The following is a 10987-nucleotide window of genomic DNA, read 5'->3' as shown; positions in this document are numbered from 1 at the left end:
CCCCCCCCCCCGTCCACCCTCTCTCACTTATTCCCCCTCCTCCTCTTCTTCCCCTTTCCTTTCCCCTCCAACCCCCTCACTCACTCTCTCTCCCCTCCTCCTCCCCTTCCCTTTTCCCTCCTCTCCCTTCCCCTCCTTCCACTTCCCTCCCCTTCCTCTCCCTTTCCCCTCCATCCCACTCTGACTCCCTCTTCCCCTCTCTTCCCCCCTCCCCTCCCCCTTGTCTTCTCCCTCCCTCCCTCCCTCCCTCTCACTGAATCACTCCAGAACTTTCCTCTACCTTCCACCTTCTTTAAATCAAAATTCAATTAAAAAAAAATCAACTAAGTTTTGATTTTTTTCCCTTAAGATTACTTTTTGAGGGTACTTGGGTGTTTTGTCTTTATAAAACTTACCAAATAGATCCTGGTAGAGACATATACCTTTAATTCCAGCAGAGGCATAAAGGTTCATAAAGGGGCAGAGACAGGTGGATCTGAGTTCAAGGCCAGCCTGGTCTACAGAGCAAGTTCCAGGACAGCCAGGGCCACACAGAGAAATCCTGCTGGGGTGGGGGATGGATTTTTACATATTTTGTTTTTACTTGTTAATTCGCTGCTAGAAAACATAACTGCACGTGTGCTTGTTACATTTCTACTGACCATGTTTTTCTAGGCAGGCTGGAGGGTAAAGTGCTGGGAAGGGGACCCCAGCCCAGGTAAACAGGATCCACCCGTGAAAAATGTACCCTTCCCCCATGTTAGACCATTAGAAGGGAATTCATTGAAACGTGTTTTTCTGATGTAGTTTTGATTATCTCTTAAAATTTAAATTTTTTTTCTTTCCTTCAGTTTGCCATCAAAAACAGGTTTCGGCACAGAAGTAAGGCATTTCCCAAGAGGGAGCACTGGTTGGACTGGGCTAAAGAGAAATACGACGTAAGTCATATTCCTTCAACAGTGGCACCAGCTATTCCAGGAAATGGGCATGGAAGGAAAGGACAGTGCAGAGGGATAGCGCGTGGGCAATACCCTCGGCCACGTCCTCCCAATGCTTAATAATGTGTGGAATACAGCTCTGCACAAGTGCTTTGAAAAAACTTTTAAGGGATGGTTATCACTTATTGGGGAGCAACATGACCCCCCTCATAGCTGCTCACTTGGGTCGTTTTCTGTTAGGCGCATAGGCCGTGAGATCATATGACTTCAGTTTGCACAGAGAAGGGCTGGGTGGTGGCGACCAACCTTGAGGCTAACAGTTAGTGACCTCCGGTGGCTGGCCTCCCACACAGCTACTCTTGCTCAGTGGTCACCTGTTTAGAATGTCTGATTTCCTAGAGAGACCTGCGCTCCCAGCTAGAGGCGAACATCCCCACTTTGCAGCAGAGCAGGGACTGCTGTTGACTGCAGCCCTGGCTGATTTGTTTACCTGCAGGAGCGGCTCATCTCGCAGATCAAGATGGTCACGAAGGTGATGTTCCTGTACATCCCACTCCCCATGTTCTGGGCCTTGTTTGACCAGCAGGTAATGCCTCTTGTTTGATCAGAATGTAGTAAATGCTGCTATGTGCACAGCTAAGCTGGGTGTTCAGCTCCTAAATACCCGGTAATTTTTAGCATCTTACTGAGTTTATTGGTTAGAACGTATCCTAAAAGGATCTACCCACATGCCTATTGTGAATCAGTGAAGGCGGTGAGGTTTGTTTCTGTAGAGTAACCCTGGGGAGCTTTCCTCAGAGAGTACCTGGGACCCTTGCTGATCAGAACTGAGGGCAGACAGAGTTTCTTCTACTGACCTAACATGATCGAAGGTATTGCCTTTGAAGAGATTTGTGGACTGTTCTAATTAACAGGGGCTTGATTCAAACCTCCCACTTTAAAATGGAATACTCAAACCAGAAGTGCCCTACAGAATTGTAAATGACTCTACACAAGTTCTCTACTTGAAGCAGTTCCTGACCAGACCAGACCTGTGGCTCTGGAACATTCATACACATATACAGTGTCTTTTATCATATACATTCACCATTACCTCCTTCCAACTGCCCTACCCCATGTCCCTCCTAACTTCACGTTCTCCTTTACTGCTGTGATTCTAACCTGTCCGTAGCACATAGATACGATGCCATCTATAGGACGCACACTGGAGTCCTACACACTCATGTCAGACAACCCAGCGCACAATACGCACAAGTCAAAGCAAGATTCTGCTGCTTCTAGAGACTGAGAGCAAGTATGTGTTACGCACAGATAGGATTATTGGAAGGCTAGGCTATCCGTGGAAAACGTTTGAGCAAACACATCCTCCTTGTCTGTAGTATGAAGTATGCAGCAGCCAAGAAAGGGTGAAGGAGCCACCTTGAGGGTGGAAAGAGCATAACTGGGGTCAGGTTTGTACTCAGAATGCAGGCATCACTGGTAGCGGGGTGATGTGGGCTAATAACTAGGAACCTTTCTCAACATGTTCATCCCTCTCACCAGCCTCTGCTGTGAGGCCCAAATCCGACATTACATACAAAGTCCCTGGTAACTGGTACAAACTCAAGAGTCAAATGGGGCAGGACTACCACTTTCCATGGGGAGATGATGGATTTATATCAATCCATTAGGCCTTCCATAAAAATCATCACATCCTGTAAGAGACAGATGATCTGTAATTAGGCTGCCTTGATTTAAGGCCACTACTATCTTTATGAGAAAGCATTTAAAGCCCCTCACTGGCTTTCTTTACCATTGTAATGTTCTAGATACTGACACTGGCACCCATAGAACACAGGGTCCTGATGAGCTCACCCTGAGAGGTGGTACCATGTAATCACACAGTTTTATATCCCCCGAGGACAGCGCTGTCTCAGAGGTCCTTCACGAAGCCTAGGAAGTGCCACTGGCTTTTGTCTTCCTAGAACTGTGACAGAGCTGAGAGGCAGATTAGATGTTTATGACAACTTCAAATCCCATAATCTTTCAGTCCTGATTTAGAAAGTTTGGTGGTGGATTATCACATCCTAAAAAGCCACATCCTCCATGACACAATCAATGCATTCATTTTTTAGGGTTCCAGATGGACACTGCAAGCAACGACCATGAATGGGAAAATTGTAAGTTTGCCTGTCCTGGTCTGTCCCCCCTCCTGGTTACCACTGCCCTGCTTTAGTCCCTCGGTCCTTTCTTCTTCTTTTCCCTGGCTTTTTTCTTCCTATAAGATTTTACCTCCTCTTTTTTAGGGAGCAATTGAAATTCAGCCGGACCAGATGCAGGTAGGAGAAAGGCTCAGCTCACTTTCCGAAGCCCACGTGTTCCCTGTGGTTGCACTAAAGGCCCCTCTCCACTCCCTCTGCAGACAGTGAATGCCATCTTGATTGTCATCATGGTCCCCATTGTGGATGCTGTGGTGTACCCACTCATTGCAAAATGTGGTTTCAACTTCACGTAAGTGGCTGTTTGGCTTGGGTTGACTGAGATGCTGTTAGTCCAGGGCCTCGTAAATGCTCTGTTTCCAGGAGCTCCCACCGAGGTGATGGGATATTTATTTATTTTATTTTCGCAGCACTGGCAATTGAACCTAGTGGATTTCACACATGCCAAACAAATATTCTTCTACTGAGATAGAACACCAGCCCTCTTTTTCCTTTCTATTTTGAGACAACACTGGCCCTAAATTCACCCTGCAGCCTTGTTAGACATTGAACTTGCAAACCGCCCAAGGAGATAGGATTATAGACCTATGCTACCGGGCTTGGCTGGTGATAAAGTTTTCAAAGTAATAAACTTAGCGATAATGGGGGATGGGAGATATCTCACTGGGTAAGAGTGCTTGCTGTGCGAGCATTAAGACCCAAGTTCAGATCCCTGGGACCCATGTAAAAGGCCAGGCATGGCAGTGTGCATCTGTAACTTCAGAGGCAGGGGACAGAGATGGGCAGATCCCTGGAGCTGCTGGCTAGCCAGCTTAGCCAAACATGGTGAGCTATAGGTTCAATGAGAAATCCTGCCTTGTGAAAATAAAATGGACAGGGACAGAAGACATCTGATGTCCTCTGGCATCCCCATGTACATATCCATACACATCTGCAAACAGCATGCACGTGTACACACACACACACACACACACACACACACACACACACACGAGAGAGAGAGAGAGAGAGAGAGAGAGAGAGAGAGAGAGAGAGAGAGAGAGCTTTAAAAAGAGATGTCTGTATGCAATGTCTTTGAAAATGCCCTTTAAAATAAATAAAAATGCTATTAATGGAAGCCTGAAAACATTAGCTATGATCATAGGATTTTTAGAAGTTGAACGTGAAAATGTGATTAGGCATTCTATTTGACCCCACTAGTCTGGTCATGAATAGTAACAGAGAGGGACTCAGAGATGGCTCAGTGGTTAGGAGTGCTTGCTTCTCAAGCACACAGACCAGAGTTTCCATCCCAGCATCCACATGGAGCAGTTCACAAATGCTGTGACTCCAGCTCCGGGGATCTGGCATCTTCTTCTGGCCTCTGGGAGCACCCTTATATGTATGTGTGCAAATACTGAGAGCACTCTCACATGCATGTGTGCATATACTGAGAGCACCCTCACATGCATGTGTATATATACTGAGAGCACCCTCACAGGCATGTGTACATATACTGAGAGCACTCTCACACACACATGTGGGCAAGTACTGAGAATATCCTCATACACATGTGGTCACATACTGAGAGCACCCTCACACACATGTGGGCATGTACTGAGAATATCCTCCCACACATGTGATCATATACAGAGAGCACCCTCACACACATGTGGGTATATACTGAGAGCACCCTCACACACACGTGGGTATATACTGAGAGCACCCTCACATGCATGTGGGCATATACTCACATTGACATGCACACATAAAATCCTAAAACAAAACACCAGCAGCGGCTTCCAGTATAGCTGTCTTTTCAGGGAAGCTAAGGGATGGGGGTAGGGAGGATTTTCCTTCAGGGCTTATTCTTGATTCATCTGGGGGATACAGGCTGGGGTTCACTTTCCTCTTGTCTGCATCAGGTCCCTGAAGAAGATGACTGTTGGGATGTTTCTGGCGTCCATGGCCTTTGTGGTGGCTGCAATTGTGCAGGTGGAAATCGATGTGAGTCTTCTCCTGGGCTCAGCATCTTCCTTCTCTGGGCTAGGAGGATTAGAGGAGACTAAGGGACTCTCCCCATATGCAGTAGGAATTCCTGGAGTAAAGACAGTAAAGGGAGGGGGTGGGATAAAACAGTCCATCAGTTAGCACAGTGAGAGGGCAACAGCTAGGTCCTGAACTAATGGGTGGGCTTCGGTGTGAGAAAAGTCGAGGCGAGTGACCCCCACCTGTGGTATAGGTAATGGGAGATGAGTTCATGGAATTGCTCCCAGCTCAGATTTGGTGAGAAGTTTGTCACTCACAAATGGGCACTTGGGAAATGCATAAACCGTCTTCCTCAGAGAGGAACACATTTTGGGTTCTGATATATCTACTAAGGGATAATTCCTAAATGGATCCCAATACCTGTGGGTGAATTTGTGCTAAACCAGCCCAGTGCTGCCTGCTGGGGATAAGGCCTTACTTAGTTCTTAAAGGCAGGGACTATATGGCCCATAAAACTAGGGCAGACTCTCTTTCTCTGTCTCCTCTGTCTGTCTCTCTGTCTCTCTGTCTGTCTTTCTCTCTCTGCCTCCTCCTCTGTCTCTGACTCTATCTGTGTGTGTGTGTCTGCCTTGCTCTGTGTCTGTCTTTCCATCTCTCTCTCACACACACAAAATTCATTGCAGTGAACAAATTGTCAGTGAAATTTCCCATCTTAGCCATTTCTAAGCATACAGCTCAGTGCAGCTCCCTTTACTGGGTAACCCTCACACACATGCTTCAAGAACGTCCCCATCTTCCCAAACCAAACCTCTGAGCCATTCAATGCCAACTCCCTGATCTGTCTCCCCAAGCCCCTGGCCGGCCTCATTCTACCATCTGTCTCCAGGATGCTGCTCCAGGCAAACTACATGACCACGATCACAGAGCATTGACCCTTTTATGATTGGCTTATTTTATAGTGCCCTCGAGCTTCACCCTTTTTAGAGGACATAAAAAAGATTCCCTTTGTTTTTAAGGCTAAATAAAGTTCTATCGCCATGCAATGTGACCAGTGGACTGAGCCAGGTGTTTGGCATATGTCTCTGGATGAGCTGTAGATAGCAGGGAAAATGTCTCCAGGAGGGCTGAGGTGACAATGACTGTCCACGGGAGTCCTCACTGTGGAACTCTTCTCTATTTTTTTTTTCTCAGAAAACTCTTCCAGTCTTCCCTGGTGGAAATGAAGTCCAAATTAAGGTCTTGAACATTGGAAATAATAACATGACTGTTTATTTTCCTGGAAAGAATGTGACACTTGCCCAAATGTCTCAGGTAAGCAGGAGGAAACAGGACCTTGTATTTCATCTACCCACCCGATTTATAACACAGCTCGGAGGAGCTGTTCTTATTGGTCCTCGTATAAACCCCTAAGGCCGTCCAAGACCAACACATGTCAATGTCCACCTCATAACACTTTCTAAACCCGTGCGCCTCTAACTTGACTTGAGTGTGAGTACTGATCGCTCTGGCACTTTCAACAGCGGAGAAGAAAAGGCCCATGGGTTCAAGGCAGGGTGCTGATATCTCTGAGGAGATGTTGAGCAGTCTCTACAGACAGTTCTTTGTAGCTGCAAATTAAGAGTGTGCTATCAGCACTTTACATATAGAAGCCAGAGGTGCTGGCACTCAGTCTCCAAGCCAAGAATTTTCTGTCCTTGTACACACAGTGCCTCTGTAGAAAACCCTGCTCTGGAGGCCTTTGCCCTTGACCTCTGGTTTCCAGCCTCGAGTCTGGCCACATGGAGAGCCTTGGGGTCTTAACCCCGGTGGTGTAGGTTCATATGCTGTCATTCCTGACCTACCACAGTCGGAGCAGTGGACTTAGACCTTGACAAGCTAATGACCTTGAAGAAGTAGTTAAAAGTCTGACTCCTGGTGGTCAGGGCAGCCCAGTATTGATTTCACCAGAACTTTTGCTTTTCCTTTGGTGGTGCGTGCGTGTGTGTGTGTATGCCTGTTCACCGTATATGTGCCTGGTACCCTCAAAGCCTGGAAGAGAACATCAAGTCCCTTGGAATTATAGGTGGTTGTGATTCACCATGTGAATTACAAGAACTGAACCTAGGTCGACTGGAAGAGCAGCTACTCAACTGTTGAGACTTCTCTCCAGCCCCAGTCCCCTGGTACTGTTCTGTATTATAGTACTATACTTATAGTACTATAGAGTATAGTATACTGTATAGTGCTATATGTATAGTACTATATAGTATAGTATATATTATATAGCATTATATACTATATATTATATAGCATTATATACTATAAATAGTATACTATATTTATAGCACAATATAGTATATTATACTATATATAGTATATTTATAGTACTATACTATATATAGTATATATAGTATAATATAGCACTATATTTACAGTAACATATTATACTGTATATAGTATAAAATAGTGTATTTATAGTATAGTTCTATACTATAGTACTATATAGTATATTATACTGTACATAGTATAATATAGTATATTTATAGGACTATAAATGATATTCACAGCATGTGTTTTCCTTAGGGAAAAATAAAATTACAGTATAGTTCCTATGGCAATATACAAAGAACCGTATGACAGTGTCTGTGGGATAGGAGGCCAGGTCTTAAGTCCCTATAAGGTATTTTCGATGTGTATGACCATGAACTTGGCAACACAGGATGACATCTACTGTGACATTACAGCACCCAAACATGCAGTGCTAACTCTGTCTCCTGCCTTCTTTCCCCACCTCCAGACAGACACGTTCATGACTTTTGATATAGACAAGCTGACAAGCATAAACATGTCTTCCCCTGGATTCCCGGGAGTCACTACAGTAGCTCATGATTTTGAGCAGGGTCACCGGCACACCCTTCTAGTGTTGGACCCCAGTCAATACCGTGTGGTAAGTACTGGACACTACAGATGTCTCTTGGCTATTTGCAGTATCAAAGACACAGCTTTAGAAATGTTTTAGACTTTATTTTATATGTATGAGTGTTTTATCTGCATGTACATATGAGTACTACATGGGTGTTTGGTGTCTGAGGTCAGAGAGGGCATCAGGTCCCCAGGAACTGTAGTTACAGATAGTTGTGCTGGGAATTGAACCCAGGTCCTCTGCAAAAGCAGCAAGTGCCCTTAACCACTGAGCCATCTCTCCAGCCACAGGGCACAGCTTTTTATTGGTGTGGCTTTGGCTTTGCTTTACCAATATTGTTCACTCCTTTAGGCAGTCTTCAAACTCTTGAGGAGCACAAGACATTTGACTCCCAGTAAAGGTCTGGCTGGTGGAGAAGAAGGATTACTGTTAATGACGATTTAAAAAGAAAAGTAGGAACCAGGTGTGGTGGTCCATACCTTTCTTTACAGCTCTCAGGAAGCAGATGCTGGCCTGGACTGTGTAGGAAGACCCTATCTTAGCTAGGCACCTTAGGTTCCAGCACCCAGGAAGAAGGTATAGGAGGGTCTCTTTGAGTTTCAGGCTGGCCAGGACTACACAGGGGAAACTTGTCTCAAAAAAAATTGTTAAAATACAAAGGTAAATAAATAATAACTGTGTTATGAGTGTGCGCCCATGCTCATGTGTGTATGTAAGTCACATGAATGTATATGTACATTCTCAGACTTTGAGATAAAGTGCTTAATGTATCTTTAATTGTATTGTTTAAAGGTGCACTTATAAAAGTATGGTATGCATACCAGATACAAGGAATAATATACACATGAAATACTTCCTGACAAAATGACATCTAGGTGTGTCATTTGGTACAAGAAGAGTTGATCTGAATAAAGGAACTCTGGGCAGTCTGCCAGAGGATTTGAGTGAGAACATAATGAAAAACTCAATGTGCAGTTAATGTTCTCAGCCATTTGCTTAATAAGGAAGCTTGTTTTATCAGGTGTATGCAGCTTGTGACCCACAGATTGACACACCCCAGCAAAGCTGTAAATGTGGCCTAGCAAAATATGCTTGTGAGGTTTATTTTCCAGTGGTTCTCCTGAATCATCTGTACAGTTCTCAGACATGAACTCTGTATTAACAATACAGTGTTGCCGTGTCCAAAGGTCAGACCAGGTCTACATTGTCAGGGAGTCATACCCTTTGGAGTCACTGACAGGGATCTATAACAGGAAAACATGTGTTAGCCTGGAGGGAAACCAAGAAGGAAGAAGTAGGACCGTCATCTCCCAGGACAAGGGCCAGTATCGTGCGCTCAAAGTCTAAAGTGCTCGTGTGAATTGATCCTAATGGGCTAAGCGTCAGGACAATTTATTTATCTGATTATTTATTGTAAGTGCATGTGTGCTTATATACGCACACAATAGGCATGTAAGAGAGCGGTGGACCCGTGCCGCAGAGCATGTACACAGGTGAGAGAATAACTGTGCAACGTGGAGTCTCTCCTCCCACCTTGTCGGGGATTGAACTCAGAGGGTCAAGCTCACACAACAGATGCCTCACACACTGAGCCATCTCTCTGGCTTAGAAACATTCTTACATTATTCTTCTCTCTCTCAGGTGAAAGATGGTCTTAACCAAAAGCCAGAGAAAGGGGAGAATGGAATCAGGTATGGAGATTTCTTTTGAAACTGGTTCTCCTTGTTTCTAACCGAGCTTAACACATTCCTTTAACCAAGCCCAGTGGTGACAAGGGTGTGAAAGTGTCAAGCGTGTACCAAGAATACAAGATTGTATCAACTAACATAATTCATAACCTAGAGAAGAAAGTCCACATCATATTAGCAACTGGTGTGGAAAAATAATCTATAGAATTCAGCATTCATTCATGGCATAAATGGTCACTAAGTGTCTAGTTAGTTACAGTGTCCAGAGCATCAATAGTAGGTCCTCCCTGGGGACCACTTTTCCCTCTGCGACCTACCAGAAGCACATGCTTGGTAGTCCCTCCAGACACTGTCCTCAGAGACGTCCCCGCTGTGCCCAGGAGACTGCCTTTCTTTCCTGGAGCCCGTGCTGCCTTTTCACTCACCCTGGCAGGCCTGAAAAATGCCCTCTCCTCTCACACATGGTTGTAAGGTCCCAGGGTCTGGAGACTCCTCTGAGGGTTTCTGACTTTCAGGCACTCGCTTATAGCGTAAGGTCAGCTGCTCACCAAGCCTCTGGTGTCCCAGATTTTTCTCCAGGGTAACTAAAATCAGTGTAATTCATCTCACCAGCACAAGACCATCCGGTTTTTTATTCCTTCTCTCATTTTCTCAGTGCCTGTCTGTGCTGAGGCTCAGGACAAAGTGCCATGGCCTGGTGATGCAGTTAAACAGAAATTCATGACCTCCTAGTTGCTGGAGGTCCAAGATCAAGGTGCCCTGAAGTCTGTCTGGTCTCTTCTGAGGCCTCCCTCCTTGGTTGATTGTTGATAGCCATCTTTTTCTCTCTGTGTGTCTGCATCCTGATCTCGTCATGTAAGGACACCGATCAGTCAGGCCAGACTAAGGCCCCCCAACAGCTTCTTTTGCTTCCTTGAGGCCTTTTCTCCAAAGAAAGTCTCATTTTGAGGTGTCATGGTGAGTTTCAAGGGTACAGCTCTCAGTACATAGTCCTTCTTTTAGATATTAGTAATTGCCCGTCTTCTCCTGTACAAGACATGTGCATGCACTCACACACACACACACACACACACACACACACACATACACACACACCTTGTGCCTTGTATTTGACACTGAAATAGAAGCATCTCTGGGGTTTCATTTTGTTCTCAGAACAATATTTTCATTATTTTGATTTCTTTAGAAATATTTCCCAATGCTGGAAACTTTGGACAGTGTAGATTATGGTATTTAGGCTATTTGGTTTGTGTGTGTGTGTGTGTGTGTGTGTGTGTGTGTGTGTGTGTGTGTGTGTGTTTATGTGTGTATATA

General features: G+C 45.0%; 1 protein-coding gene across 1 annotated transcript in view; it reads left to right on the top strand.

Annotated features, from left to right (window-relative positions):
• Slc15a1 (solute carrier family 15 member 1) overlaps nt 1-10987 on the top strand; it is a 44301-nt gene that overhangs the window by 22785 nt on the left and 10529 nt on the right. Inside the window, exons 10-18 of the mRNA XM_021203756.1 lie at nt 831-917; nt 1414-1503; nt 3032-3076; nt 3203-3235; nt 3319-3407; nt 5020-5101; nt 6275-6394; nt 7860-8009; nt 9627-9676. Of these exons, the coding sequence (XP_021059415.1) occupies nt 831-917; nt 1414-1503; nt 3032-3076; nt 3203-3235; nt 3319-3407; nt 5020-5101; nt 6275-6394; nt 7860-8009; nt 9627-9676 (746 nt within the window). The remainder of the gene's footprint in view (nt 1-830; nt 918-1413; nt 1504-3031; nt 3077-3202; nt 3236-3318; nt 3408-5019; nt 5102-6274; nt 6395-7859; nt 8010-9626; nt 9677-10987) is intronic.

Source organism: Mus pahari, chromosome 8 (genome assembly GCF_900095145.1).
Source record: "Mus pahari chromosome 8, PAHARI_EIJ_v1.1, whole genome shotgun sequence".
NCBI lineage: Eukaryota > Metazoa > Chordata > Mammalia > Rodentia > Muridae > Mus > Mus pahari.
This window is presented reverse-complemented; position numbering and strand designations above follow the sequence as displayed.